Raw genomic sequence first — 27,352 nt, 5'->3', positions numbered from 1 at the left:
GAGGTAACGTTTGCCTGGAAAAACCTTTGTGGCGACTTCGCTGCGTACCCCCACCTGAACGTCGCTGCAGACCAAACACACGCTCATAGCACAGGCGATGGGGGCGTTCCTTGCGCCCCGCGGCCCTGTGCTTCCCAGGTAAGCAACGCACATCCAGCTGGCGACGGAAACATGACTCATCAGACCAGGCCACGTCTTTCCTTTGTTCCTTTTTCCAGTTCTGACGCTCACATGCATACTGTAGGGGCTCTCAGCAGTGGACAGGGGTCATGGATACCCTGACTATTCTGAAGCTACACAGCCTCAAAAAACTGCGATGCACTGTGTGTTTTGACACCTTCATTCAGAACCAGCATTAACATATTCAGAAACTTCAGCTCCAGCAGCTCGTCTGTCACACCAGCCTCCACTCCCCACCTGCATCCATGAGCCTCGGGCGCCCATGACCCTGTCACTGGTTCACCTCTTTTCCTTCCTTGGACCACTTCTGATAGGTACCGACTGCAGAAAGGACTCCAGCGGCGCTTGCAGTAAGTGGGACAAGTTTATTAGACCGACGCGTTGCGGCTCGTGGCCTTCATCAGGGTCATGAGGGAAACGTAGGGATGACCCCGATGAAGGCCACGAGCCAGAATACGTCGGCCTAATAAACTTGTCCCACTTACTGCAAGTGCCGCTGGTGTCTTTTCCTCCTCCATGCACTTTGGTAGCAGGCGAAGTCGCATCAGAAATACCTTGTTTTCTACCGACCACTGCAGACCAGGAACGCCACACGAGAGCTGCAGTTTTGGAGATGCCCTGACCCGGTTGTTGAGCTATGGCGATTTGATCCTTGTCAAAGCCGCTCAAATTCTTCCGTTTACCCATCTTCCTGCTTCTAACACATCAACTTTGAGTACAAAATATTCACCTGCTGTCTAATATATATATCCCACCCACTGACAGGCGTCGTGATAACTCTATAATCAGGGTTACTACCCTGACCAGTGTTTAGTCTGTAATAATGTTGCGGCTGATCAATGTAAGCTGTCATCAGCTAAAAGTAAATGATGTTAATTCTCTGCGTCTGTGTTTGTTAAATCGATCATTGGCTCTCCAATAACGCGCTCAGCTGGAGCCAGAAAACACCAGCGATACTTTGGCAACACCCACTTAACCTTCGACCTTGAATCTAACGCACGACCAGAGCACTGTAAATATTTGTCTGGAGCTCATTCATGATTACATACCTGCAAACAGGCCTTCTGTTTAAAACAAAGAAGCCCTCTGATTTGTTTGGGACCGAGCTCAGGTGGATGAGGCGTCTCAACTACCGTGACCTTGAGTCACTGCCCTTACCTGAAGAGCACACATTTCCATTACATCACCGACATCAATCACCAGAATGTCAATGGGAACGAGCTGATCGTGTCACCGCAAAGGAGGCATTTCTGCTCGTAAAGTCATCCCCGCGTTCCTCCTCTACCGCAGAACCAATACATCACGGCGCCCGGCGTTACTGCTGTAACACATGTGGATACAGACCGCCCCTCTACAATTGCAGTGACGGTCTGCGATCCGGTGCTTCATCAATCTTTTGTGTCTGCATTGATCAGGTGGGCACCGGCTGAGGCTTTGTAATGGGAAAAGGCTGCAGCAGCCCCAACACTAGTCCTATTAGGACAGGAGACAGCCGAGCAACACGTCTGTTTGCCTTTAATCCTTAACAACAGGTTAGTAAAAGCTACTGGGCAATTATTATTTGGGCAGCTAATCAAACTGAGGCTCGTGGACAACAGAAAGTGACAAAGAAAGGGTCTGATGAGATGCAGATCACACGTTAATATCTCAACCATAATGGTAATTACTGCTTTTGATGGGAGCTTCCACAATACCAACTACAATCCTGTCAAATGAGGCTTTCTAAAGAGGCACCCGTGGGCTTATTTGCAATCCCCCTGTGTAAACACACTGACTGGGTCATTTCCAAAACACAACCAGCCCAAAAATGATAAGTCATGCTCGGCTATTTCGCCGTGGTCCTTTTTTTTTTTTTTTTTTAACATACCTCGGCACACAGCTGGGCGAAGAGCGGTCCACCTCCCAGGTAGCGTACAGGTTCATGTGGACCGGCCGGTTGGAGGTGATGCTGACCGGCTTGGAGGGCTGCATGTGCGGCGAAGGGACGCCCCCAGTCCGCGGGAGCCCTCCTCGCTCCGACATCCCGGAGGCTCGGAAGGGGCTTTCAGACGGAGCTAATGGGGGGAATACCCGTAGTAGTAGTCTGCGTTCTCCGTGTGTGTTGTCGTTCTTCTTTCCTTATGCCTTCGTTTTTTGTTTTTTTTTTCGGCTCCCAGTGGTGCAGAGACGATGCAAGCGGAAAGTTGACCGGTGTTGGAGCTAATCGCCGCCCGACAGTGAAAACATCGCAGTGGTCGGGCTTTGTACCCGAAAGGCAGGCGGCAAATTCCCACCACCTGGCTCCGGTCCCTGCGTTAAACTTCGTGTCGGCTCGGTGTGTACTGCTGCTGCTGCTGCTGCTGTTGCTGCTTCTCGTCGGTGCAGGAAGCGGAAATTTCTCTCGCCGAAGTCGCACAATGAGCAGAGAGCAGCGAGAGCAACGCCTCTTCAGTTAGGGGACGTACAACGACTCTGAGCACGAGACACGCGGAAGCTGGCCAATAGTACGCCGTGGTTACGTTACTGTGCGTTTTAAAATCACACCTCCATATTTATATTAATTATTCTTATTTTATTTTACATTCATATTTGTTTGTTATCTCATTCGCCACCATATCAGTAAGAATCAATTAATTAAAAATAAAAATAAAATCTAAATTCTTCTTCTTCTACTACTACTTCTTCTTCTTCTTCGCACAATGTTGATGTTTTTATGCTAATAGGAATAGCATAAAACAATATGTTTATTATTATTATTATTACTATTATTATTATGCTAGCAGTAATGTAGCATAGTACAATATGTTCTGTTACTGTAATGCTAATGTGCAAACCTTTTTCATGGCAGACATTTTGACTTTGCAGGTGTTTACACCAATCAACCACAACATTAAAACTACCTGAATATTATTGTTTAGTTCTCCCTTTTGCCTCCTGCAAAGTTCAGGGCCATCAGGATATGGACACAGGTCTTGTGAGGTTGTCCAGTGTGTCTGGTACAACGGTAGGTAGGGGAGTCTCTGGTTGAGGGGAGGGGCCTCTGTGGATCAGGCTTGTTCCAACACATCCCACAGATACTCGATCAGAAGGGCAATTGGGAGTTTGGACTGGGAGCCGATTCATGTTGTTTGAGCTGCTGCTTGAGCAGTTTCTGTGGCGTTGAAGTCCACATTGTCCTGCTGGGGATGGCTGCTGCCATTAGGGAGTGTCGTTGCTACGGGGTGGGGGTGCCTGGTCAGCAACAATCTTTAGGCAGGCGGCACGTGTCTAAATAACATCCACATGATTACCGGGACCAGATTTTCAAGCAGAACAATGCATTGCAACAGGAATATTAATGTTATTCTCTTTGCCTGTCATTGGTTTTAATATCAGGTACATCAATGTTGGCTCTGTTCCCTTTGGTGTACCAGTGAGCCGAAAAGCAAATGCACGAAAGCAATGCCTCCCCTAAGTGGAATGCAGCCATTAATTAAGTCGCCTGTACTTTCCCTACTGCGACAAGTCAAAAGGTCATCTGCATATTTTTTTTTCCCGGTACAATAACTTCTGCCATACCCATTAAGATCATCAGCACCGTGAACGTTGACCTTCCGTGCAACTGAAGAGTACTTTACGGGATATCTATGCTGGATGGTGGGATATGTTCTCACGAATGCTACTCATAAACGTGCCCGTACATGTAATCAATAGACAAAATGTGCATGATGAAACACGGTCATAGATCTTCAGACAAAAAAACAAAAAGAACAAACGTAAATCAAATTATATCAAAGTGCTTCAGCTGCATTCAAGGTGCAGCCTGTGTCAAGTCTGTGTCAAGTCTGTGTCAAGTCTCGCAGATATTTAGCATTGCCAAAGGTTATCATTTGACAAACTAATCAAATAGGTGATTAACACAATAACACACACACAGAGGAATGACACCTCTTCCTCCTTACACGGGCATTGATTTAAACTATGGACTTTGAAGCTTGTAGTTACCCATCATTACATCACGTGAGAGACACTCTGTGTGAGAGATTATCGTATTTGTTTTATAGTGTATAAAAGAAACGCACTCACGCTGGAGAAACAACAGGTATACTGATGTTTTTACTGGGGATCAGCGCGGGCAAATCCGTGAATTGTTCTATTTCCGGTCCATCTTGCACACCGAGACTGGAGTCTCAGGTGGTGCCGAAATGATTCCCATTAGTCATACGCACGTGCAGGCTCTCTCTCTCTTTCTCACACACACCTTCTTTCAGCTGCTGTGAGCTAGCAAATATACAAAGGTGCCAAACCGGTTACCGTCTGTGCATTCGGCTTGCTTTCATTTCATGTGCATTTACCTGTGGAGTCTCAGATGATGGCAGACGTGTGAAGGGCGCGGAACCATCTGTGAATGCTCAAGAGACATTTTGCACATTTTTACGAGGCTGATACTGTGGCGTATTTCCGTGTAGATATGCAGTTTCAAGCCTAAACTCGTCAGAACACAACCATTAACAAAATCACACACAGGTGCTTTTATTCATCTTGCCACTTCCAACCTAGATGCACCTTTTACACTTTTTCTAGCTGTCTGCCTAATGTATTGTGAAACAGGTGCAGTGTTTGCACCCTCAGGGGACAGAGCAGGGCAACGATTACAGTCTCTGAATCAGAACATGAATCAGAAAGTGACCTAACGTCAGCGTCACTGCACGGCTGGCTGCCGTCAGCCTGACGTTTCTCCACGGGCAGATTATCGCATCTGTGATCAGGGTTTACAGCGACATTACGTGCTTCACGACAACCTGAGGATGACCTCACAACTGTGGCCTAATAAAAATCTTATAGAGACATGAATTAGCATGATTAGTTCTGAAGATTAAGCTGCATTTAGAGGATGCTGGAAATCTCTAAACTGCATAAATAACTATTTGCTGGTAATTGCAATATTTGGAGACTGGGAAGCAGGCATCTGTTAACAGATTTCCTAAATATTAAATAAGTAGTGGAGGTTAAAATAAAGCGTTTTTTATTCTAGTACTGCAGCTCCTCCATTTCATAATCAGCTGATTGACTTAAATGCAGTGCTCTTTTTAACACGCTTCTCCCAGCACCGGCTCCTGCCACTGACAGAGATTACAATCAAGCAGATTAAAACATGGTCACGGGATAATCCCGGGTTACTTTTCACGCAGCGTCCCAAATCTGCCAAGTCATCAAGTGACACTGCACAGGCCCCCAAATCCACTGTCAGAGTCAATTAAATCTGCACCGCCTCTTACGCAACACGACAAACACAGCATTTCCCCGGAACGTGCGAGCACGTATGAGTTACACTGGCCACTGCCCGTGCATGCATGTCCATAGAGCTGCAAGTGGTGATTACTTGGGTTGCTAATTAATCACCTGGGTATTTCTGGTTACCATTTGAGATATAATATGACAGAAAATTGTTTAAAAACGCTGGTTTAAAGCTAAAACCAGTTAATAATTATTAAATTAATAATTATTTCTTTAATCAATCATCAAATTGATCTATAACTCTTAAAACATAATTAGTTTTTTAGTGCTTTTGCAGGGATAACCAGTGGCAACACACTGCATGGCTTTATTGGCAGTATCATTCAAAGAATCCTCCAAATTGGCCACTGGGAATCACATTTGAGTCAAACAACTGAAGACGTCATCCTTAAATGTCAGATTATGTTTAGCCCAGAGAGCAAAAGTGTTCTTGTGAAACATATACGGCGCATTTCTAAATCACCTGTTACCCAAGCAGCTTAGACAGTGCAGGTTCCATTTTCACCTTTCGGGATGATGAAAGCATCTGATGTGAGCAGGCTGTGGCTCCATGTGTGGGCCTTTGTACCAGTGACCGAGTCAGCATGAAGCTGCTACAGCAGCTATTTAGGTCACTGGGCTTCCCAGACGGTCAGGTGACCGTCAGGTTTGGAGTCCTCTACTGACATCTAGCTGCAGGAGCGTGAATGCAGCTCGATCCACCCCCCACTCCCACTCCCTGCACGTTTGCGAGAATGAATGACTCACAGAGTACAGGGAAATAACACCCCCTAAAGTCCCCTCCTGCACACGGTGATCCCCTGGCATCTCGGTTCCAGCTCAGGGACGTGATATCACCGTTACCACAGCAACTGACACGGTGACGGTCAGAGGGAGTTAACGTACCCAGGTCATGCATCCTCCTATTGTACATGCTTTTAACTTAAAAGCTAAATTAAAATATGTACATTTGTCCAATGAATTCAAACAACACTACACTGTCCTGGACTATTTCTTGGCTCTGAGAAGGTCTCAGACAGCCAAAGAGCAGCTAGATGGACTTTAGCCACAGCCAAGATAGCTTTACAACTCATCATTTGAAATGTAAAATGACAGTAAATCGTTTAAAAATGGCCTACCAGAGTTTACACCCTGTCCAGAGTTCAGTTTAATTAAAATCTGAAGCCATTTAATTTTCTACAAAATACATATATGATATTCATGTTAAAAGGGCATTTTTCTAGGGAACCATAGTTGCTTTGTGCTAAACTATACTCATTGGGTTATTATATGAGATGTCAAACAGAGCCCATATCATGTCCAGAGTCCCAAGTTGACAAAATCCAAAGATATTGCATTAAAGAAGCTAAAACCAGTGAAGATTTGCCAGTTTTCTTGAAAATAGAGACAAAATAATGGCAGATTAAACTTAACCGAACTCACTGTGTTGATATAACATGCTCAGTGAGCTTTAAAGGTGCTTCATTCAGTGGTAGCTAAGGCCCCGTCTATATTGGAAAGTTTTTTTTTTCCCACCGTTCAATCAATAAGCAGTGACTCAGACTGGGAAATACCTTGCATCTTACCACCTGCATGTGACTACTGTGGAAAATAAATCACAACAGAGTGATTAAATGGAATCAAATGAAATGTAAATCAAACGGACAGTGTAGTGGTGAGCTCGCCATCACTTCATTTATTTACAAAAAACAAACACAGTTACAGTGGAAAAACAACCTAAAAATAGACAGAAACGGAGGAAAGACATGTCACCACTCTCACACCGACAACACGAGACGCGCCACGGCAACATTGTGGATTTATAGCATTTAAAAAAAAAAAAAAAAAAAAAGGAACTCGACATGTATTTGCTGTTACTGGTCTGGCCGATGATTGGTGCTGCAGGCTGCGTCCTCTGAAACTTAAACCTGAACGTGTCTCTTCCTCTTTCACTTCCTGTTATGGCCGATTCTACGAACTGCCTCCTCTAGAACTTGAACTCTTTGTATTTCTTGGCACCGCCTCGCGTGTCCTGCGGCTGGGCCTTCCTCTTCTTTTGCTGTTCGATGACAAAGAAGAAGAGAGAGGGGGGAGGGAGGCTTTTAATATTTAAAGTCGGCACAGGGGAAGAGACTGAATGACTGTAAACTCCCACTTTCCTGTTGTTCAGAAATAGAACTACAGTAAATCTGAATGTTTTTATTATGATCTCATATTAATACTGCACTTAAAAAACACCATTTACAATACTTCAGCCACACTGGCTGAGACTTGGGAAGCATTTATTATTGTTAAAACTAATATTTTGATAATTGAACTGTTGTCTATTTCGGTCCAATCCATGTAGGACATGTCTGCCTGGAAACAAACTTCCAGCTTGCTTTAGAAATAAAGTAAAATTCTTTAATTACACCGATTCTGTGTCTGGGTACCTTTTGTTTGGCGGCGTGCTCTGCCACCATATCACTGAAGTCCTCCTTCTCCACCTGAGCCTGCTGCTCTCTGACGTGCTCCTCGTACTTCTGTGTCATGGCCATGGGGTCCAGCTCCAACTCCTCTGGGGCCAGAGCCACCTCCACACCCTGCGACTCCTGCCCTCCACCCGTCTTACGACTGACCATAGCCTGGAGACAAGGAGAAAAGAGGACAGTTCAGTTCCAACAACCATGACACAATATCAGCGTTATTTGTTTATTTGGACATGTCTGTCTTGTCTCATCTTACCCCTGACACGTCGTAAATGTGTGTCGAGGCCATCATGGCCGCTCCTACGGGGCCCGTTCGTCTCTCTGGGAGGACAGTGAACAGCTGTGGCGTCTCATTCCTATAAGGACACGCAAATAAAACATTTAATAACTACTCAGTTCCTATGGAAAAGTTTTAGAAAAGTAGAATCGCTGAATCATCAGCACCACCCGTGTAACAATGGTGCTGTCAAGCAGCGGTAAACATTCTTTGTCATCCACATTTATTTATACATATGCCTTCGTAGTTTGTCACTGCATAGCACCCCATCTTTTTCTTTTTGTTTGCAAACCAGCCTACAGGTGCACTAGCACCACCTACTGGACTAGAGGGGAGATCAGTATATTTGCAAGTTGCTGCACCACAGTTTTGTTTGCATCCATTTCTCAGTGAGTTTAGGTAGGGCGGTGCGTTCGGTGCTCTCCGATCTGGAACAATAACCTCCTGTAGTGTGGGTTGAGCTATTATTTTCAAATCCTGCAGCATGTGCAAGTTGAGAGATCACAGAGAAGGATATCTGTGAGGTTCATCCTTAAGTGTGTGATGGAGACATTTCAAAATCAGGTAAGATTTTTAAATTTCCTGTAGACTTATACCGACCTAAAAAGCTTCAGATCATGCCAAACACAGAGAAATCACTATTATAAAAATTTGCCACTGATTTCCTATTGGATGAACACTGGAGAAGGGGGAATTTTAGCTTTTTACACTCACCAAGTGTAAAAAATAAATCAAATGTAATGCAGCATTCATTTAAATCTATGTTTATTGAAATGATGTCCCTATTTAATAAACCCATCGGTGGAATATCAGAATGTCAGTGCATAGCGACACTCTGGTGACACTCACCCGTCCATGGCCTCCTCGATCTTCTTCTTCCTCAGCTCTATCAGCTCTGGCGTCTCCATGCCGGCTGGTACCGATGAGAACCCTCCAGGAGTGATCAGCCCACTGAAACACGCAAAGTAAGAGTCAGTACAGGATGAGTTTAAAGGTGGGCGTCCACCTCAGTGTGCGCTATTTTAAGCTTGGATCAATATTAACCGTTGAGAAAGTCCAGAAAGCGCTGGGAATAAAAGAGTCTCACTTAATCTCATATGTATAAAATGTCAAAAGGCAAGGGCAGACAGACAGAGACTGCAGATCATCAAACAAACCAGTTAAATACTAGTCAGAATGGAGCTTTAACGTTAGGTTTATAGATCAGTTGACATTATAACTGCATGCAAATTATGGTAATGTTCTAAGGCTATTAAATGGAGCTGGCATTAATGAGAATAATGAAAGACTGCCGTTTAATCTTGCAGCTCCTTGAAGATCTGTTTATTTGATCTCCTTTGTCATGTAGCCAAACACAAGATGTAAAAACACTTCAAGGTGAGAACAACCTGTCAATTTAGACTGAGCCGCTCTGTTCTTATTCTTGATTAATCTACTCTTCATATCAAGTACCTGTCTGCCGGTGTGAAGAATCCTGTTTCGTCCGGCTTCTCCTCGTCGCTCTCCTCTTCCTCCTCTTCTTCTGATGACTCCTCGTCTGAAGGCTCCAGCTCTCCCCACGGTGTGTGATCCACCTCCTCCTCCTCAGCTTTAGCCTGGACGCACATATTTGAATGCGTAAGAGTGGATTTAATCAAACCAAAATGCCTGCCAGATTAAATACATTACGCCAACTGGAAGTACAGTGTGTATATTCAAGACATTACACTGATTACACTCCCAGTTTGGGTCAAATGTGATCAAAAACTAACAGACAATCATTCATAAAACTATTTGAAAGTGAATTTGAGGTTTAAAATCTACCAATATAAATCTATCAGCACAACATGTAGCTGTTAAAGGTGTAGGAAAACAATCATGTAGCATTTTAAGAATGAAAATCTTTAGTTTACATGGTTTTGACAGAACTTGTGAGAAGCACTGATTGTATATAAAGGAGGGGGGCAACTGGTGCCTGAGCAGACAGCTAGCAAATGGGACAGCATCTACCTGTTGCTCAAAGCCGCCACGTCCTAAATTATATTTAAATTTAATAATATAATTCATACAGGTGAGTTATATAGAGGCAAAACCTCAAAACCTTTGTACCAGGCTGTAAACATATATATTTCTGTTATAATGTAGGATATTGTAACATGGGGGTCTATGAGGACTGACTCAAATGCAACTTTTGGTACTTCCATTTTGGTTTCGTTTCTTTGGCTCAGGTGGTCGCCGTTTGGTAAGAACTCTTGAGTTGCACTGTTTTGTGTACTGCTGTGTGCGATGTGTGGTACTGACCTGGAAGTCTGCTGCATTGGTCCCAAACACGTCACCGTAAAGAGGTTTGCCCATCTCATCTACCGGCGGTTTCCCCCAGCCTCCAGCGTGATAACCAAAAGTACAGTTCTGGTGAAAGCAGACAAAGAGAGGATTTAGCAAAAGTTAAACACTCGTCTGTATTAATACAGTGACATAAGCTGCATGATGAATTCAGGCTTGGAGCAGGAGATGTTGTTACCTCTGGGATAGGGGAGTTGAGTCCAGGGATCTTCAAGTTAGGGTAGGAGGGAGGGGGGCCGTATCTCTGCATGGCGATCAACCAGGGAGGTGGAACCTTGTGAGCGTTCTAGGGAAGAAAAGACATAAACACATAAGTTCACAAACCTACACTGTTTCCTCACTGGTAATAAATGCTCCCTGCATATTAGATCTAGTCTCTGAGGATTCACTCTGAGGAGCTAAAAATATGCCCAGCAATTATTTCTTGATGTTATCATTACAAAAAAAAAAAAAGCATCAGCCTGGATGTATTTATATAACTGTCATTATCTCAGGGCTGTGTTCCTCTCCTTGTTAGTGTGTTGCCGTCACATCTAGTCTTACAGAAGATTAATTCTCACAGCTTGTACATTCATATGTTATATTTGACAGCAGTAACTTGGGCAGTGACATAACAAGACAAAAGAGAAAATGAAAACAGCACAGAGAGGCTGATGTATTTTTAGAACTAGAACCTCATATCAGCGTTTATGCAAATGTTTGTTCATTCCAGGCAAACACTATGCCTATGACTTGTTGTGCTTCAGCTCCGTAAAGATGAAGGTATTACAGTTGATTCAACCTTCAAATCAAAAGTTTAGATTTATTCAGAGTAGACCTCATTAGGGAACGGGTCGTTTTCTATATTCTGAAATGCACAGGTGTCAAACATGCGGGCCGTGGGCCAAAAGCGGGCCGCCAGAGGGTCTAATCTGGCCCGCAGCATTCATTTGCAAAGTGTGAAGACTGGAATCTTTCAAATAAACTAACAGCTATTCCTAATTTGTCGACTGTTTTACAAAGAGAAGTGGACAGAACACAACACTGAGACCCAAGACTAAACAGCGGACGGCAACGTGCCCACATTTCACTAATTTGTCTTAAGACAAATGGTCTTTTTTTCCAACATTCTCCTAATTTACTTATTTTTCTTTGCACTAAAACAAAACTGGAGTTGTCGTTATTTAACATTATGCTATTACGTTACTGCTCAGGCCTGTCTGAGATCAAATTGGGCTGTATGCGGCCCCCAGATTAAAATGAGTTTGACAACCCTGCTGTAATGAATTAGCACACACAGTGTTGAGTAGTATTTCAATGTTTCAATGTCTTGTGCTCATAGTAATTGGAAATATGGCTGTATTATTTATACAAATGGTTGTGTAAATCCACTCAGCACTGCCATAGGAGACATTTGCATCTGCTATAGAGAGTATTTGTTGCGGGTTTGTCCGATAAAATGAGGAAGCAAGGACAAAGCTGACTGTAATAGTCTAAATATGTCTCGTTGTTTTGAGGTCAGATCGCTGATGGACGTTCTCTGTTGAGGTGCTCAAGCTTAGCGGCTGTGTAACAATGGTGAGCAGTTATATTTTTAGCAATCATGCGACCTTCTGGGTCATTTTAAGAATTCACACAATTTTGATGTTTGGGTTATTATCAGCATTCCTGGCACCAGAAGCTGCCATAGTTGGGATTGGAGGTAATCATTGTGAAGTGTCGAAGAATTCTTTGCAAACTGACACATTTAGTAGGAGTTGCGCGAGTTCAGATTTTTTTGAAATCGACTATTATGTGATGAAAGTCAAGGCGACGCCAACTAGTCATTGATATCACTTATAAAAACGCAGTAGAAAGTTATGCTTTGCAACAATGAAATCTATATACTTGACCTGAATACATATGCTGAGAACAGACAGCTCATGTGCTACATACATGTATAGCCTGTATAAAAACAGGCTGCACCACAGCACCATCAACAGCATTTAATGGTACTCCACAGTGTGTTGTAAGACGGGATAGGTCTAATAACTTTGACGATGAAATTCACCAGCAAATAGTTGATGTGCATTCTCCTTCTCTCTGTTAGCGCAGGATGTGTGGTGAAGTTGTTAATTGACAGTTGTCGAGAAGACTCGGAACATTCTTCTGCTAGCGTTAGCGGATGCCTTTTCAGGTGAGTGTGTAATGCAGTAGTACTTTTGTTGTATTTTAGGACTGATATGTCATGGTAGTATGGGCTTCATCTTAAGTGAAGTATTTCCACACACTTGATGAACCGCTGCTAGTTTGCTGCAATGACACACTGGGCTCCTCAACTGTCTTCTCTGAGGCGTCATTGTTGTTATTATCATATGATCAGTGACTAGTCGACATGATGCTTAAAGAAAGCGCCTTGTGACAGCAGTGAATTCGACAAAGCGTCTAGCACAACCCCTAGTATTTGTACAATCAACGTCACTGATGACGCCATGGAGCTCTTGAAGCCCGACAATGTATTAGTTTAACTTACTGGTCCAACTGGCATGCCCAGAGCAATACGCAGCTCATCAGACAGATCTCCAGGCTTCTTCTCTTTCAGACGGGTTTCAAACTCTTTACCCTGCAGAAGCACAAAAACGCACACAAGGCAGGTCATTTAATGGCCCCTTTGTACTCTACTCTAAATAGAATACATGTAAGAGGAGGGAATGTGAGAAAAAGAAAGGATCTTGTACCTCGTAGTAAAGATCTCCGTGAATAGTGAGCTTGGGTTTGATCTGCCACTTGAAGAAGGCGTCATGAAGCTTCTGGTAGTCGATGTCGATCTTTCCCATCTTGGGACGAACCTTCTCTCTCATTTTGGTTTTCATGGTTTTGGCATCCTCCTGTAAACGGACAACCGTGTTAATAACGCAGGAATTTCTCTGACAATCTCTCTTATTATCATTAATTCTAAATGACAGAGTTACCCACCTTCTCCTGCAGCGCCTCTCTCATCTCCTGGATTCCCGTCCTCTTGATGAACTCGGGCAGTTCAAACGGAGGCTTCTCTATACCTCTCTTGCCCTGCAGATACTTTCGTTTGAAGCACCAGTGGCGGGGCACCGGCACCGTGTTCCTGGTGGCCTTAAGGTGGACCAGCAGCTTGGGCTCATGGGCTGTCACATCATGCATCTCCACCACATCCGGACGAGCCACCAGCTGGAGAAAAGCAGAAGATAAAACAATGAGATGAAAGCTCATAGTCTATATTGACTGTTTGCTTTGACGTCAAGTGAATGATGAACTTTATTTACCTGTTTGAGTTCAGCCACAGTCAGCCTGTTCATCCTCCTCAGCTTCTTCTTGGACAGTTTAGGTGCATCCGGTCTGACTTCCTGTACATAAAAAAAAATATTTCAGATGCTTAACACATAACGAAACATTTGAAAGCTTTCCGTTTTATTTTCCTAATAAAGAGAGTGATTCAAACCTCATCGCTGTCATCACTGTCTTTCTTCTCCTCCTCAAATCCCTTTTTGCGCAGCACGGCTGTCTCCGTCTTTTCTGCCTTCTCTGGCTCCTTCTCTTTCTCCTTCTTCACATCGTCAGTCAGCTAGAAACAAAAAGAAGAAGTGAATTCAAGGTAAAGTGTTGAAACCAACTGGTATTGTTCGCTTTAATCTGTAGTATATTATCTTATTGGGTTCCTGTGTTTACCTTAAATGCCTCAAAAATCCTCTTGAAGAAGATGAAGTTGGGGTCGTAAATCTCTGGCTCTTCTGTGACGTACTCGATCTCCACCTCTGGCTCCTTGTCTTTGTCTTTGTCTTTCTCCTTCTCCTTCTCCTTCTCTTTCTCCTTCTCGCTGCCCTCCTTCTGCTGCTCCGCTTGCTCCTTCTTCTCCAGCGCTCGCTTCTTCTTGCTCTTCTTTTTGCGGTTCCGGCGCCTGCGGTTTTTCTGTGGAAAAAAAGTTTAGATCATAAACTAATGCACGGAATTCCAATAACCTTCTTGGATTGTTTTATTTGTGGTGCAGAAACGACAGATTGTTGCTGCTTTGTCCCAGAGGCTTACATCTTTTTTAGAAAGCTGGCTGTCGTCGTCTTCCGTCTCCGACATGACTAACCCAGAAGAATTGTTCATGTCCATCTCTGCTCCCTCATCATCTTCCTCCTCTGTTGAAGGAAAAGGAACGGTTAAAGGTTGTGATAACAACACGCCGATACTTGATCTTCAACGATACAAAATTTCCAGCTGAACATCTTTCACATGATTCCTTTATGCAGTGATCTCATAGCTGTACTGACCTGCAGGATCGGTGAGCTGCTCCTGTCTGATCTCCTTCAGCTGGAGGATCTTCTCCAGAGCCTGAGGAATCTTGGGTCCGGTGACGCTCATCTCCTCGCTCTGCCATGCCTGGAATAAAGCCCCAAAAATTGTAATTAAAACACTGTAAAATACATTCATAGTCTCCACCGTCAATCTGTAAGCAACCCAAAATGAAGAATCCAGATCCCCTGAAGATCCCCTGCCTGGGGATCTATAAAGTACTTGCACTGTGAAAACAATCCGGGCCAAACCTTTTCCCCCGTTCAGCCAGCCAGGGCACATGCATACTCAAAAAAAAACCCAAAAACAAATCTGGGTCTAGCAAGACTAACATTACACACAAGCATAAAAGTTTGCTTACCTCTCTGTCCTCTCCCGGAGGAGGTGGCACTCTCTGTTTCTGGGTCGGCAACATAGTGACACCAGGAGGAAGCGGCCCACGAGGATCCAAATTTGGAACTAAGTTTACAGGAGACATAAAAATGTTACTTAGGATGTGGACATTCCCAAATTCAGGAGTTTGGCCTTAAGACCTGAAACATTCCCTTACAGCAAATGTTAAAGTGATAAGGCTAACTATATCTGAACATGCAGTATGTTTTTATAATAGTTAGGACTTGGACGCACTTCTCACTGCGGTGACAGGGGCCATGGCTCTGGGCTGCATCTTGGCCATCTCCTGCTGGCGTTCCTGCTCCAGCAACACTGCAGCCTGATGATCGAGGAGGGAGGTGCTGAGTGTTATTAAACTTTTTATGGACTAAACTAATACTTTTAATGGAACAAATATGAGATTTGCAAAATAATCCTCAAACACATTTTTCAGTCTTTCAATCCTCTCACCCTTTTCTGTTGCTCAAGGAGATCCTGTTCATCCATGACATCACCCTATGAAAGCCAGAAACAATTCATGAATATTTTTGTTGGTAAAGTGCAAAATTATTTAGGCAAAGCTAAATGATACAGTCAGTAAACTTATAGATTGGTCCAGCCATCTCACCTGCTGCTTGGCCCTCTCCTCCTGCTGTAACACCATGGCCGCTCTCTGCTGAACCATCTTCAGCTGATCTTCGTGCGTCAGACCGGGAGGGGGCAAACCCTGGTGCTCCATGCTCATGTGTATACCAGGTGGAGGGGGGCCTCCAGGCATCATGCTCATAGAGTGGAGCATACCCATGCCAGGAGGCATGGGTGGCATGGGCATTGTGGGTATAGGAGGCATGCCTGTCATCTGGAGTAAACACAGGAGACTGGGATTAGAGGAACTGAGCTAATTTCCATTGAAATCTTGTATAGCAGTAGATGGCGTTGAAAGACCTGAAATGTGGCAACACAAACTAAATTGATCTGTATAAAAAAAATGTTTTCAGTGTGATTTTTAAATGTTTTACCTGTGATCCCATTGCTTTGTCATCATTAGGTTTGCTGAGGAGAATCCCAGTCTGCAGAGGGAAACATACATGCAAAACAAATGAGTAAAAGGCCTCCATCAAACCACTTGTAGCATCAGCAAAGAGGAGTAACAACTTCCAAGTTAAGCTCGAGAGATCCGAGATCTTCATTTCTAACTGCGAATATGTATACTGAAAAGTCAACAATAGCAGAAATGCTTTTGAACAAACGCCGACCCATCTGCTCAACATCAATACCAATGTTCAAACAGCATTTTTACCTGCATCATGTAGCCCTTCAGTCTGTCAATCAACTCCTCTCTGGGACCTGAAGAAAGGAAAAATGTGTTAAGTTTGGACAAAACAAACATATGTCCATGAGTGCAAGGCGCATACATATGATTTTCACTACAAATTAGGGTTTAATTTACTCATAAACTAACGAGAGTAAAGTAGGTTAACTCTGACAAGTCCGTAGCTAGCCAAAAAGGTTAGCAAATTAGCTAAGCCACTGGGGTAGTTGCAAGACTCAATAAAATTGCTAAACCAACGAAATGCAATTAGAGTTGCATTAACCACCCCACAGTGGTTAACATGACACTGGCAAAAGTACAAACGGTATTTTAGAGAGTGTAAACACACAGCAGGCCTAGCTTTGGCTCACTGCAACGGACGTGTTACGTTACAACGCTACTAGCTAGAGTTAGCATGTGGCTAGCTGCTGCTAGCTAAACACTGTCCTTTTTTTGGTTTCTCTCCGGTCTTTTCTTACCCATCGTCGGCGCTCCAAGCTCCGCCAGTTTAGACTGAAGCTCCGGGTTGCTCCATGAGTTCAAAGCCGCAATAGCACTCCCCAAATCAGACGGGAGAGAGTCGGTGCCCGGCGGTCCGTCGGATGCCATGTTGAGGTTTCTCTCAATGGAACAACGGCGGCAGCGGAAGACACGCGAGAACGGGAACGGCGCAATGCATGACGGGAAAGGCGCACTGCCCGGTGGGACCATGGGACATGAAGTCTGAAAAGGAGACGTAAGGCCGAAAACAGCCTCTAGATGTCGTTATTGGCTCTGCAGACTTAAAAATATTACTGTAACGTATGATATAGGAAAATCAGCGTACATGCACACAACTATTATTTTTTAAATACTTTTTTGTGACACGTTTGCGCTACGTTGTGAATGTAAAAAGATGAAATTGCATTCCAGCACTGCTAACATTGAGCCCACAATATTACGTGTATACGTGTACATTCATATATATAAAAGGAAAAATATTCAGTTTAAAGACCCCCCCCCCCCCCCCCCCTTCCGTGTTTCATGGCTAAGTGGTCACTGCGCAGACTCACTATGCAGGGTGTACCAATAAACCAGGGCAGAGGCAGCAGGGCGTTTCTAAATTATGAGCGCTGGATAGAGAGGGGACGGACCTACACAAAACATGGAGGGGGGAAGAGAAAGTCAAGCAGCACACTGAACGTCTAAACAATTGCCTTATTAAAAAGCGGAAACACACGGCAAGGTAAATATAAAACTAATTACTAAGGCGCGACTTTAGAGTTTGTGTCGGGATGATGTGCATCTTAAAATGCGTTTGACATTTGACCCGGTCCGAACTTTTTTAAAATACATATGTGAAGAGAGACTGAAGTTGGCGAGCGGATGCCTTGTCAAACATAAAACTCCTTGCACGCCCCCTCACAGTTTGTTTCCGACTTGAAATCAACAAATCTGCCTATGCTTCCGAGAGATCTTTCAGTGCAGATGGATATTATCTTTATTGGGGGTGAAGTGGAACTAAATAGGTCTTCCAGCTGTTCGCATAGGTCATCTTAAGAAAGACGCAGTTTGACAGCTGGACATTGTATCTCTTCTCAGGGACCACACCTACCACAGTGGCTACATGCCTATCAGTGTGAGCCACATGCTCTACTGAAACTAACAACAGATACCTTGATATGGTTTAAGATTTCCTAATTCACCCCCCCCCCAAAAAAAAGAAAGTGTTTGAGGTACTTTTAGAAGTTGTATTACTTGCTAAAACTCACTCTTCCAGTCAGCACTCGCTCTCCAGTGGTCACTGCCAGAGTCCAGTTTCTCTGCTGGTCTATTTTTTTCCATGGCTTTAAAGCAAACACTTTGGATATTTTATTTCACAGTTAGCAGAGTTTGGAATATGAAGCCCGCTTGCAGAAATACACCGGAGGCAGTCTGGACACTCAGTCATAGTGCAAACACTGGACTTCACACACCCACAGGCGCCACACACTATCAGCATGTATTTAACTGGACTCAGACATGTATCGTCAGAAAACCAGTAGTTACATATTTTGCTTAGTGCACTGGTTTTGAAATGATTGCATGTCTTCTGCTCCACTCATGTGACCCCTATGCGTGTTATCTCTGCCTTGATATACTGTATTTTTGTTTACAGCTGCATGAGCCACATCTCTCTCCAACCTGCATAGTAACTGATAATGGCAACAGATTATGCATGTAACCTAATTCCAGCTATGATCGTACTGGTTGCATATGGCTGCAGGTCATTGCACAGGAGGAGTTAGTTCTGTGGTTAGGTTGTTGTGTATTTTACCGCGTGTTGTTATACTGCGGGGGCTAGTGGGAAAATCCCTGAGACCTCTGTTGCTTGTCATATCTCATAGATGTCACTACCTGCACTGAGGTGGAGGATGTCTTTGAGTGTGTGTGTGTGTGTGTGTGTGTGTGTGTGGATGGGGTGTACGTGAGCGTATTTCACATGCAAATGGAAATAAAATATTTATCACTGTCAGATTGAACTCATGTTGGATGGAGAGCACCCTGATGGCATGCAGTAGTGACAAAAAAAACAAAACCACATGGAAAACCACATTGTGGCTCAGGTGTTTTATTTTGCTGTTGGTTACTACAACAACAAAATATTTTTAGGTTAGTAACCTAAAAATGAAGAATAAGCTCATAGGCTTACTGTTTGAAGCCTTACACATTACCATAGCTGTGGGATTGCATTGACACTATTGGACAAGTGGGATGAAATCTTTATTTTGCATGATTAATACATTTTTTTCTCTTATTTTTTTGTTATACGTAAAAAAAAACGTCAATAAAGCACAATTTGACCAAATGTCAAAGACCAGATGCTCCAGGATACAACATTATCAGGATACTTAAGTCATGATATTTTAATCACAGAATTTGAGTCATGATACAATTTCACAGTATTACTTTCATGGTACAGTATTAGTACTTAATACTTAAGTTATGATACAGTACTTATATCGTGATAGAATATTATCGCAATGCTTCACTTACGATCCGATACTATCATGATACTTAAGGCTCTTTTAAACTGCTGCGGGACGCAGATGTCGTAACTTACGCACACAGCCTGTGCCGGCGCGAGCCATTTATACGTGTGCGCTGGCTCGCTCTGTAAAAATGCCACCCAAACACTAGTCGGTGCTGTGTTTTACTTGCCAGTCGGGTTAATTTTTCGCCGAACACGAGTCATACAAACGTTCTCCTCAGTTGACTTTTCCTCGATGTGTTCCATCTTTATTGATCCAAAACAATCAAGTCGAAAACTGCAGAGATGGAGAAGCAGCCGGAAATACTTAAGCGGAAACACGCTACTGCCAAGCGGACCAGTCACAGCTCTCACGTTCTTGCGTCGCCGCGGCACATAATTACATTTCTGGGGAAGTGCACATCAGCCACGGCGCCCGTAGCTTCTGCGTCAAATTGACACAGAAGTCTTAACCGCCTATCAAGTCACGATACAATATTATAACAGTGCTTCATGATACAACATTGTCGCGACATTCAAGTCACGATATGATATTATCACAATACTTTTGTTGTGATACAATATTATCACAATACTTCACCCACAATACGTTATTGTCATGATACTTAAGTCCTAGTAATATTATCACAGTGCTTCACGATACAATATTCTCGCGATATTTAGTCACGATACGATATTGGAACAATATTTCATTCACGATACAGTATGATCACAGTACTGTAGTCACACAACGATATTGTAATACTTAAGTCATAGTCCGATGTCATCATACTTAAATCACGATGCAATGCCATCACGACACTTAAATCGCAATACAGCGTTGGGATTTCAAGCATTTTGCGACATGCTGAGTATTGCGTCACCGTATATTGTGATATATTGAAGTATCCCCAACTAATAGTCTGAAAAATCTCTTTATTTTATTATTCTGGTGCAAATTTTTTTTTATTCATATTTGCACAGACAAATTTAATATAATATTGCCATACAAAACAGCCTGACTTCACAGTTAGTTATGCTGCCAATAGTCACAGAAAGGAGGACAGTTGTCTGTCCAGAGGCGAAAGGCTTTGTTTGTTACGTGGTTTACACGAGACAGAGCTCATTTGAGGTTTTACAGCTTTTACCACAATGAGCCACGAGGTAAATCAAGAGACCCGGAAACCTGCCGTTGCAGCCTCGCATTCTGTTTTCTGGCCCTGTTAGCGGGAACATTTTTTCAGGCAATGAAATGGGCCATATTACTGGGTGTGGTTCACAGTGAGCAGTGGAAACTGTAACAGGCCTGTACACAACCCTCCGAGCCAATAAGCAGCTAAACCTTGTTCTGTGTCTTCTGTTGCTAACAGCTGAGTCACGTAACAGGAAGAGTGTTTAGTTCAGATATCGGAGAGTTGAAGAAGAAGAAAACGAGAGGGAGTTGAAGGGCATTTAAAGAGGGAAAGCTGCTAAAAATAAACACCCGTTTCTTTATGTATTCAGAGAAGTGAAGCGCTGACTACAAAGGTAGACGAAGTGAGATGAACTCTTTCTGAGGCTCCAGTTCTGTCAAGAGCTTCGATAGCGCTAATGACAGTTTACACCTCCTCCTCCTCGCTGACTCTGCTTAATTAAAGAGCCAGAGAGAGCTTTTACTTGTTCGTGGCCTCACGCCGCCATTCATTGTGCATTAGGATTCACACAAAACTGCACCATCTGTCAGCCATGTGCAGAATAAATACTCCACACACACACAGGCACAGTTTCCCCTCTAGCTTTTCTTATACACTTGTGTGATTAAACATGGGCTCCATTTGTTCTCCACTGACACTGTGTACACATTCTGCACTGCACTGTAAAAGTAGCACCGCCGTGCCTATTGTTGCTGATCCCTGCGCTAGGCAGAGCAAGAATGTATGTATGTGGTCGACTGACGAGTTTCATTTGCATGTTTAACCCCTGTCTGTGTCTATAGAGGGTGTGTCCTGCTGCTGCATTGTCTATACTGCATGCACGTATAGACAGGTACAGAGCTATGTATGGACTTGCATCTCTGCATGCTTTTTTTTTTTTCAGGACTTTTTTCGCAACAATTTCTCACGTTCAACCTCTTTTCATTTTAGGCGGCTGGCGGGATAAGGACAGAGTGACACTCCAGGAATTCGGACAACAAACCGTGACTGGTGCTGATCAGGATCAGATTTCTGCTTTTGCTGAGGGGAAGGCGTCTCTTCGGCATCCTGAGCTCCTTCGTTTGTGATTGCATTTGAAGCATCCATCTGCAAGGACCGCAACCAGGCAAAGGCCTAGTCTCATCAATAATAAATAGCTTCTTAATGGCTACTGATGTTTCATTCTGATTTATGATTGAGCCTTGAAGCCATTACTACTTTATATTAGATTTCCTTCAGTGCTTTATCTACAAGCTGTTGATGCAATAGGTTACAATTGCCTCTTTAATAGCAGACACACCTTTGCATCTTATTGTAAATTCAAAATCCAATAGAGATTGACAGCAGAAACGTGCACTATTAACTCTACAAGATCAATATGGTGGAGGAGCACATTTATGCCACGGGCATGGCCGCCAGGCTGAGGAGCCAGTGGGATCGTAATGAAGGTCTTGGACAGAACCACAATGCGGTGAAGTTTCTGGGTCAGGACTACGAGTCTCTGAAAGCCCAGCACCAACGGAGCGGGCGACTGTTCGAGGATAGCCTGTTCCCTTGTGCGTCGTCGTCTCTGGGATTCAATGAGCTCGGCCCGAGATCCTCCAAGACCCAAGGCGTCCGCTGGATGAGACCACCGGTGAGAAATGGAGGGGGAACATATGTGATAGCTGGGAGAGTAATATTTGCTCTGACTTTAAAGAATAATACAAATGATTGCAAAAGACAATCAGGTTTCGTGGCCCTGCGATGGACTGGCGACCTGTCCAGGGTGTACCCCCGCCTCTCGCCCGATGACGGCTGGGATAGGCTCCAGCAGACCCCCGCGACCCTTAACAGGAATAAGCGGTTACAGAAGATGAATGAATGAATGAATGAATCAGGTTCGTTAATGGGGTAGTTGATCCTAAAATGATTAGCTATGGTGCAGCAGATAGATAATCGATTGTCCAGCTGTGATCTTTCAAAATATACTGTAGTTAATCACTTCAGTAGATGATCCTAAAATGGTACGTTAGATTCTGTGGCATTCTACCAAGTTAAATAAAATCAGCTTAACATGGAGATGCACTTAAAACTCCCAAAACAAAACTAGCTGTTAGCTAGTCTTTTGTCACAGCTTGGATGAGCAGACCATCCAAGTGAGGAAAGCACAGCTGATAATCATCAGAACTAAAAAGAAGCTATAGCTGAGGGACCGTTTCTACAAATCATATAAATATTTTACGCATTACAGACCACATTTTTAGATTTTAAAGTGCATTTCCCCTGCGTTCAGTTGCTGCTTCAGTCTCTGGTCACATTTCCTTTGTTTGTTAACACAACTACATGTGCTTTATTAGCTGCGGCGCACGTCCGGACAGGCAAACCAAGCAGTTGTATCAACAGTAGCCCACCCACCAGGGTCCCCTTTCTACTTACCCTATGACAGGTTTGACTACTGTGGATTAGGGAGTTAGCACAAGTATTGTATGTCCTTCCCTGGCAGCCCCCAAAAACCTTGGATCACACTGTTTATTCCTACACTGACTCGTTGACGTGTTTAAATTCAGTCAGAAAGCAGCAACATGAGACAGCTGAGAGGTCAAATTTGTGTGTTTTTATGTCACAATATATCACTATTTGTTTTATCCTGACAACACAGCATGCAACCTGCCATCTGTTAAACCTCAGCGTTGAACCAGGCAAACCGTGCTCCGTTTTAAGTGCTTTTCCGTGCATGTGCAACATAATATTCATACCAAAGTAGCTTGATTGTAACCTGTAAAACTCATTCATCAGTGATAAATCAAGGAAGACATGACAAATACTGTACATTTGTCTCCCTGAAAACCTGGACAGCTGTCTTGTGTGCTTCTTGCTGCGTTGGCAAGAAAAGATCTGCAGAGAAATTATGATCCGTCTGCATGTTTGATGAATGAGCAGTGCGTGACAACGTTCTGGGGTGAGCTGTTCCTTCAGGATTTTTTTTTTAATACCTGGTGGGATAGACCTGAATGATTGGTTGATTTAATTTGAATTCTTCAGCCACGCCGTCTTCTACCGTCTTTTGCGTTAGTTGTAAGTTTCCTTTTCTAAGTTCCTGTCCTTGTGTCTCTTCCTCTCCCACTCTCTCATCACTGCTCACTCCATTATAAATACACCAGTGCACTACTTGCAGAAGGCGCCAGAGAACAAAGTGGAGGCTCTCTTTATCACGACAGCCCTGTAGACGGCACACTCTCATTACCGTTCCCTTTGCACGTACCGTGACGGGACGCCGCTGTCAGTCGTGTAGCAGCAGAGCGAGAAGAACCGTGATCTTAAAAGCTCCCGGGGTCGTGATCGTCTGCATGTCTACGGCCTCTTAACGCCTCTCGCATCTTCTGTTTGAGCACGCAGACCATCACGTCCCCATGAATATGTTTATGACCTGTGTCTGTCTGTCGACTCTAATGCTTCCTGGGGTCTTGACTCTTGAAAAACTCAGACGCATGCTTCATAATGTATGCCTTGCCCGCAGTGGACGGTCTGTAATATTTACACCATATAAGAGGGGGATCAAAAAAAAGAAATTTAAAATCTGTGCTCCGTGTGAGCCTGAAAGAGAGTATTCGGGCCTGTGTGGGATGCTTCGTGTGTCAGGGAATTCAACCATGTGTCTGATGGTTTGCATGCTTTTGTGGGGCATAGGGAGAAATGGAATATTTCTTTTTATAGCTTCTCGTGGGGTTTCTCACGCACAGCACTCAGAATGGAAGACGGTTTGTGGGGTTGGAAGTAGTACCAAACAAGACGTGAACATGAAACAGTAGAATTCAAGTTCAGTTTCTTGAAATGTTTACCATGTGATCTCTAGCTTTCTTCAAAGATTAGGATTTAGTGCAAGTAGCTAGCCTAGCTAAGTCAAATCATGAATAAAAGATTTGCTGTCTTTTTGTGTTAAGCTAATAGAGAAACATTAGATCCAACAGCAACATTGTGGTTCAGTGAGCCATGCCTTTTGCAACTTAAACATTTTGTTATGCTAGCTTTAGCCAGAAGTAAAACGAAGCTTTGAGTTCAGGTGTCACATCGACACTTGATGCGATAAAACAGACGTCTTATTTTCTTGTGTCAGTATGTGAGGCTTTTCTGTGGGACAGTTTTTTTGCACTGTAGTAAACACAGTCGGTATGAGAAAGGGAGGGAATGTAACATGTTTTGCGATATGTGTGTCTAAGGGCAAGAGAAGTGCTAATACGTCTGTTTATGTGTTTGCACACTTGACAGGAGTTCTGCAAACGGCCCGAGTTCATCGTAGACGGAGCTACTCGAACAGACATCTGTCAAGGAGCTCTGGGTAAGGCCCAGTGGGAGAGTTCCCAACTGTTTCACTGTTACTACTGCGTGAGTCAGCTTGGAGAGGAGAGGAGAAGAGAGGAGAAGAGAGGAGAAGAGAGGAGAAGAGGAGAGGAGAGGAGAGGAATTTTTGAGATTTAATCTAGTGGAGAGCCAAAGGGAAGACTGCTGCCAGAATCTGAAATATAGGTCATTGAGTGCAAAGTTGCTGTTGAATAAGAAAAACTTTGCTACTTACAGTAGGCAGGGACACCGAACATTTAACTGAAGTTTACTGAACATATATTTTCTAGGGGTGGGATTAATCGATTAAAATAATTATCTAATTAATTGGATTCTTTGTAATTAATTAATCTTGATTAATCGCATAACAATATTTGCCCCAAAAAGCAAAATTTTTCAATTGAAATGGATTTTAGTGGACGACTGAATCAAATAGTCGAAATTGCATTTCAATTCAAAACAGTAGAAAAAGAAAGAAAATATCCCTGGCCAAAACTAAACAGATCTAAAGTTAAAGTGCTATTTTAAGTACTTTAAGTACTTTTTTAAAACAGTATTGACTTTAAATGGTAAAAAAAACAAACAAAAAAAAAAACACATCTTGTCTGTACTCGGACCGGCGGTTTCTGTGCTCACTAAGTGCTTCAGTGGAAAGGTCACACTTGGAAACAACATTGAGAATTGATACAAAAACAACTTTTTTGTTACTGTTGGGCCAGGTGGATAAAATGCAAGATATAATCACACATCAAATTTTCTTTCCCGCTGACAGAGTCTCTAGATTATTAGAATGTCATGCCTTCCACTGACGCTCCATGTGGAAGTACAGTACCAGCAGCTGTACATATGACCGAGCAAAAATTTGGCTATAAAAACAGACACAGCAAACTAAATCAGGATATGAAGACAGATGGAGAGCTGACAGTCAGTTCAGCAGTACCGCTAACAGTTTACCGCTCGACACAGAGCTCCATCTATTATTCATGCCTCGTTTCTTTTCCTCACATCTGTAAACAAGGCCACCCTCCGACTCTTTCAGTAAATCTGGCAAAGCAGGAAGCGTTCTACTTCATCGCCCAAAAAAATACTTTGTTCTCACTCCCAGAGGACAGGCGGTACTGCAAGAACAACTGCCCCCAAAAATGTCGAGTCGGATAACATTGTTCTTTGTTTGACAGATAAAAATCGACTGTGATGGAGTCGTCTTTATCAGCGCCGTAAAGCTGTCTGCTCGACAACCCGTCAGCTGTTATCAGGGGTGGCTAATAGATTATATGGCAGATAACATTTTTTTTTTTTAGTATAGAAGTGCAACAGTACTGCCTATAATTACCCAGTAGAATGACCAGTATCTTTCCAGAAGATACACAACAAGACCTTTAGAATCAACGTTGAAAAAGCATTGATATAAAAATAGATGTTTAACTACTTCCTTAACATAGCTGCTACTGCTACACTTTTGAAACAGAGCCTCATCAAACAAAACACAACAAAGATCTCTGTTTTTGTCTGTGACGGGATCATCTCTGATCACATACCACGGATGCCATGTGTGGTGACGCCACGTGCTTGTTCTTCTAGCCGATGAACTTTTGCACTATAGGCGGCCGCCGTAGCCGAAACCCTCATGGTGATTCCTGCTAAGAGTATCAGTGACTCATGGTGGGTCTGAGCTTCCTCAGTCCACTGCCTCTCCCATTTCCCAGAGGGCAAAGCTTACGCAAACATAGTTCCAGACTCTTGGGTTTTCTGAGCTGTTAATGAGGAAATTCCAGTTTTATGAGCGTCTTCCAACTGAACTTCCAAACTCAAGTTTTATCTCAGCAGCACAGGCGAGTTGATGAGAAATAAGCACTTGACTGCTGCTTACTTAGTCCAGTGCACTCAAACAAATGCATTATGAGTCAAAGTATTTACGGTAATAAATCTGCTTGTGTGCGTGTTTCCTTAGGGGACTGCTGGCTGCTGGCAGCCATCGCCTCCCTGACCTTAAACGACGACCTCCTCCACAGAGTGGTTCCTCACGGACAGAGCTTTCATCAGGGATACGCCGGCATCTTTCACTTCCAGGTAGCTGCAGCTTCACTTCCTCCATTCACATGCAGTGTGTCTATAAATAGAAGTGACTACCACAGCAGACAGCAAGGCACACAGCAGACAGCAACCTCCCACACTTGACCAGCAGTGAGCAGTGCAGCAGATCCTAATTCAGTTGACTGGGACCGCTACTGTTATGAAAAGGCACAGTAGCATTAGGTATGAAAGAATACTCATAGTTTTGATTTGTTTGAACTAAATGGGTCTTGAGTGACTACTTTTGCTAAGGTTTTGTTGAAATATGGTCGCCAAGATGTTTTCAGAGTCATTCAGTCATGTCTGCGGACGCTCTGTGAGTCATGAGAAGATGTGCTTAAATAGTCTTCAGTCATTTCT

The 27,352-nt window shown here is 43.5% G+C and overlaps 3 protein-coding genes across 3 annotated transcripts in view; 1 reads left to right on the top strand and 2 right to left on the bottom strand.

The window, feature by feature from the left end:
• Positions 1 to 2,637, bottom strand: part of pacs1 (phosphofurin acidic cluster sorting protein 1) — a 68,498-nt gene extending 65,861 nt beyond the window's left edge. The window contains exon 1 of the mRNA XM_084544735.1: positions 2,048 to 2,637. Within this exon, the coding sequence (XP_084400861.1) occupies positions 2,048 to 2,202 (155 nt within the window). The 5' untranslated portion in view covers positions 2,203 to 2,637. The remainder of the gene's footprint in view (positions 1 to 2,047) is intronic.
• A 4,459-nt stretch (positions 2,638 to 7,096) lies between these two features.
• On the bottom strand, positions 7,097 to 17,064 carry sf3b2 (splicing factor 3b, subunit 2). The gene is made up of 22 exons (XM_084545748.1): positions 16,918 to 17,064; positions 16,427 to 16,473; positions 16,146 to 16,196; positions 15,755 to 15,985; positions 15,598 to 15,642; positions 15,382 to 15,466; positions 15,116 to 15,213; positions 14,733 to 14,841; positions 14,500 to 14,600; positions 14,143 to 14,382; positions 13,916 to 14,038; positions 13,740 to 13,820; positions 13,417 to 13,644; positions 13,179 to 13,328; positions 12,974 to 13,063; positions 10,661 to 10,768; positions 10,441 to 10,548; positions 9,613 to 9,755; positions 9,010 to 9,111; positions 8,140 to 8,239; positions 7,848 to 8,039; positions 7,097 to 7,474 (listed from the first exon to the last, which is right to left on the bottom strand). Exons 1-22 carry the CDS (start codon positions 17,045 to 17,047, stop codon positions 7,403 to 7,405), a joined length of 2,634 nt encoding a protein of 877 aa, XP_084401874.1. The 5' UTR covers positions 17,048 to 17,064; the 3' UTR covers positions 7,097 to 7,402.
• Positions 17,065 to 17,547: 483 nt separating this feature from the next.
• capn1 (calpain 1) overlaps positions 17,548 to 27,352 on the top strand; it is a 29,428-nt gene continuing 19,623 nt past the window's right edge. Inside the window, exons 1-4 of the mRNA XM_084544121.1 lie at positions 17,548 to 17,663; positions 21,551 to 22,235; positions 24,848 to 24,917; positions 26,871 to 26,989. Of these exons, the coding sequence (XP_084400247.1) occupies positions 21,978 to 22,235; positions 24,848 to 24,917; positions 26,871 to 26,989 (447 nt within the window). The 5' untranslated portion in view covers positions 17,548 to 17,663; positions 21,551 to 21,977. The remainder of the gene's footprint in view (positions 17,664 to 21,550; positions 22,236 to 24,847; positions 24,918 to 26,870; positions 26,990 to 27,352) is intronic.

Source organism: Chelon labrosus, assembly GCF_963514085.1.
Source record: "Chelon labrosus genome assembly, chromosome: 1".
Classification (NCBI taxonomy): Eukaryota; Metazoa; Chordata; class Actinopteri; order Mugiliformes; family Mugilidae; genus Chelon; species Chelon labrosus.
Note: the sequence above shows the minus strand (reverse complement) of the source record. Positions and strands in the feature narration are given on the sequence as shown.